General features: G+C 41.3%; 1 protein-coding gene across 1 annotated transcript; it reads left to right on the forward strand.

The window, feature by feature from the left end:
- The first annotated feature begins 404 nt into the window (after nt 1-404).
- Nucleotides 405-2,549, forward strand: LOC127148938 (uncharacterized). The gene is made up of 3 exons (XM_051083375.1): nt 405-530; nt 747-1,604; nt 2,058-2,549. Exons 1-3 carry the CDS (start codon nt 405-407, stop codon nt 2,547-2,549), a joined length of 1,476 nt encoding a protein of 491 aa, XP_050939332.1.
- The last annotated feature ends 1,242 nt before the right edge of the window (nt 2,550-3,791 follow it).

The following is a 3,791-nucleotide window of genomic DNA, read 5'->3' on the forward strand; positions in this document are numbered from 1 at the left end:
CTCGCTTATACATAAATTATAGAAGGGGGAATAAGACTCAAAAGAATAAGAAAAAGAAGAAGACTCGAAAGCTTAAGCTCGTGCACGAGAAAGATAAGGATTTCCCTCGAACTCAACGCGTAGTAACCTTGGCAGACTTCTTTCCAACAAGATTCCTTGGTGATCATCAAGATGAAAACCCAGGAGTTGTTGCATGTCATGCTATTAATGCAACCGAGGAAGAAAGCATCCCGCTAAGATCATTAGATGAGGAAGGAGTGTAAAAAGACCTATCGAGGTTCAATGTGGATGGTTTGTTATCACTTCCTCAAGAAACCAAAACCATCCTCATTAATGCATTGTTGAATTCAGCAGCATCAAGTTCGAGTGCTCCGATTGCGACATACGAGAGTACTCCTTACTGCATGTCTATAGACTTCTCAGATGAGGATTTACTATTGGGATCTAAACTTCATAATAGACCCTTGTATGTTTCTGGATATGTTCAAGAACAGAGAGTCGAGCGAATTCTCGTCGATAATGGATCAGCTGTCAACATAATGCCAAAATCGACTATGAGGTAATTAGGCATCTTAATGGAGGAACTCTCAAATAGTAAACTGGTAATTCAAGGTTTCAATCAAGGCAGCCAAAGAGTAATAGGTATGATACGCTTAGAACTCATAATTGGTAACCTGAAGGCTAGTGCATTGTTTCATGTCATAGATTCGAGGACCACTTATAAGTTGTTACTTGATCGTCCTTAGATTCATGGAAATGGAGTAGTAACATCGACACTGCATCAGTGTTTTAAATTTTATCAAGATGGCGTAAAGAAGGTTGAAGCCGACTCCAACCCATTCTCAGAGGCTGAATCTCACTTTGCAGATGCAAAGTTTTATTTAAAGAATGACGGTAGTCCAGAAGTCGTGTCTGTAGAAGTTCCTCTTGTAAACAAAGAAGATAATTTACAGCTGAAATCACTTGCAAGCAGGGAATCACATAAAAGTACAGGAACCTTTCATTCTGGAAAGAGTGAGGCATCTACAAGCACCGCAAAAAGTGTGATCGTGATGGATGAAAAGACTTCGAACCCACCGATTTTGCGCTATGTCCCCCTGTCGAGGCGTAAGAAAGGCGAATCACCATTTGTAGAGTTCCCACAAGGCTTGAAAGTTGGTGACATTGAAGTCTTAAAAGAAAGCTTCACTACACCACTTACCAAAATAACTAAGCAAGAAATAAAAATAGACCTGATAGAAGCAAGCTTGCCTCAAAGGCGGACGAAAGACGGGTTCGACCCCAAGGCTTACAAATTGATGGCGAAAGCAGGTTATGACTTCACAACTCACACTGAGTTTAAAAGTTTGAAAATTCACGAACAACCTAAGCTTTCCTCAACCCAAAAGAAGCTGTTACGGGAAGGACATGCTATACCTATGTCAAGAAAAGGACTCGGATACAAGCCGCCAGAGCCAATCCGTATAACTAGAAAGGGGAAGGAAAAAGTGGTTGATAGCAATCATATAACTGTAAAGGAGGTCGATAGTATGGAAGAAAAAGAAGGTGACAGTCAAAGAACCTCAACATTTGACCGACTTAGTCCACATGTTGCACGCGCCCCAGTATTTGAAAGACTAAGCATGATAGAGGCAGAAAGAAAATATCTTCAGTCAACATCTAACCTTGATCGACGATCGACCTTTCAAAGGCTAACTATGACCTTTAAAAATGAGAAAGGTATATGTCAAACATCGATGACTACAAGACCATCGGCCTTTGAAAGGCTAAGCATAGTTAAAAAGAAAAACGTACAAACACCTCGCGCTCCAATTATTAATCGTCTTCGGGATGGAGACCCACATGTCCAAACTGATTCTAGCATAGACACAAAGAAGAAGGAATCAACATCTCGCGCGTCGGTCTAGCGCCGAATTAAGCATATAGACGTTAAGAGATGCCATGGTAAGGAGTTTTCTTGTGAGGTAAAGGGAGAGAGAGAAATTCGTAGCAATGTTCCTTCCCGAATGAAAAGAAAAACTTTTGTTACTCTCAATACAAGTCAAGGTTCCTTGAAGGTGAAAAGACATGATGTTATATTAACTAATTCTGAAAAGGAAGACTTAGAACAAGAAGAAGGCGAAATCTCATGTCATCACATCACCATTCTTGAGGAATTAGAGATTGAAATTCCTGAAGAAGACGCAGAAGATGCCCCACATAGTCTAGAGGATGGTGGCCAATCTGCCGTAGACAAGCTGAAAGAGGTAAACCTTGGTACAATAGAAGAACCGCACCCAACTTTCATTAGTGCATCTCTCTCTAGTGAAGAGGAGGGTAAGTACATGAGTTTGCTTACAGAGTATAAGGACATTTTTGCTTGGTCATACAAGGAGATGCCAGGATTTGATCCAAAGGTAGCAGTCCATCATCTTGCAATTAAACCAGGATATCGACCGATTAAACAAGCACAACGACGTTTTCGACTAGAGCTTATTCCCCAGATCGAGGTTGAAGTCAACAAGTTGATTGAAGCAGGATTCATTTGTGAAGTCAAATATCCCACATAGATAGCAAATATTGTCCTTGTCAGAAAAAAGAACAGGCAGCTTCGTGTTTGTGTAGACTTCCGTGACCTGAATAATGCGTGCCCTAAAGATGATTTTTCTTTACCCATCACAGAAATCATGGTTGATGCAGCTACTGAACACGAGGCACTATCCATTATGGACAGGTCGTCTGGATATAATCAAATACGAATGGCCCTTTCAGATGAAGAAATGAAAGCTTTCAGGACCCCAAAGGGAATATATTGTTACAAGGTGATGCCCTTTGGATTAAAAAATGCTGGTGCCACTTATCAACGTGCTATGCAAAAAGTGTTTGACGATATGCTACATAAGTATGTCGACTGCTACGTTGATGACCTTGTGGTCAAATCCAAGAGACGACAAGACCATTTGAAGGATCTAAAAGTTGTGTTCGACCGCTTGCGAAAATATCAGTTGAGGATGAACCCTCTCAAATGCGCGTTCGGTGTAACTTCAGGAAAGTTTCTTGGCTTTATTGTAAGGCATCGAGGGATTGAGATAGACCAGTCCAAGATTGATGCCATCTAGAAGATGCCAAGGCCAAAGAGTTTGCATGACCTAAGAAGTCTCTAGGGACGATTGGCTTACATTCGAAGGTTCATCTCCAACCTGGCTGGTCGGTGCCAACCTTTTTAAAAGTTGATGAGAAAAGGAGAAAATTTTGTGTGGGGTGAGGCTTGTCAGAATGCTTTTGATAGCATAAAGAAATACTTGCTTAATCCCCTAGTATTAGGAGCTCCAATACCTGGCAAGCCATTAATATTGTACATTGTCGCACAAGAAAGGTCTCTAGGCGCATTGTTGGCGCAAGAGAAGGAGAAAGGAAAGAAACAGACTCTCTACTATCTAAGCAGAACTTTAATTGCGGCCTAAGTTAACTATTCTCCCATTGAGAAAATGTGCCTTGCACTTTTCTTTGCCATCGATAGGTTGAGGCATTATATGCAGGCCTTCACGGTTCATTTAGTAGCAAAGGCGGACCCTATAAAGTATGTTCTGTCTAGGCCGATTATCTCTGGATGCTTAGCCAAATGGGCGGTTATACTCCAGCAATATGACATTGTTTATATTTCCCAAAAGGCGATAAAAGGACAAGCTTTGACAGATTTTTTGGCGGACCACCCAATTCCTTCAGATTGGAAGTTATGTGAGGATTTGCCAGATGATGAAGTTTTCTTCACGGAAGTGGTGGAACCTTGGACTATGTATTTTGGCAGCGCG

This window comes from Cucumis melo, chromosome 4, assembly GCF_025177605.1.
Source record: "Cucumis melo cultivar AY chromosome 4, USDA_Cmelo_AY_1.0, whole genome shotgun sequence".
Classification (NCBI taxonomy): domain Eukaryota; kingdom Viridiplantae; phylum Streptophyta; class Magnoliopsida; order Cucurbitales; family Cucurbitaceae; genus Cucumis; species Cucumis melo.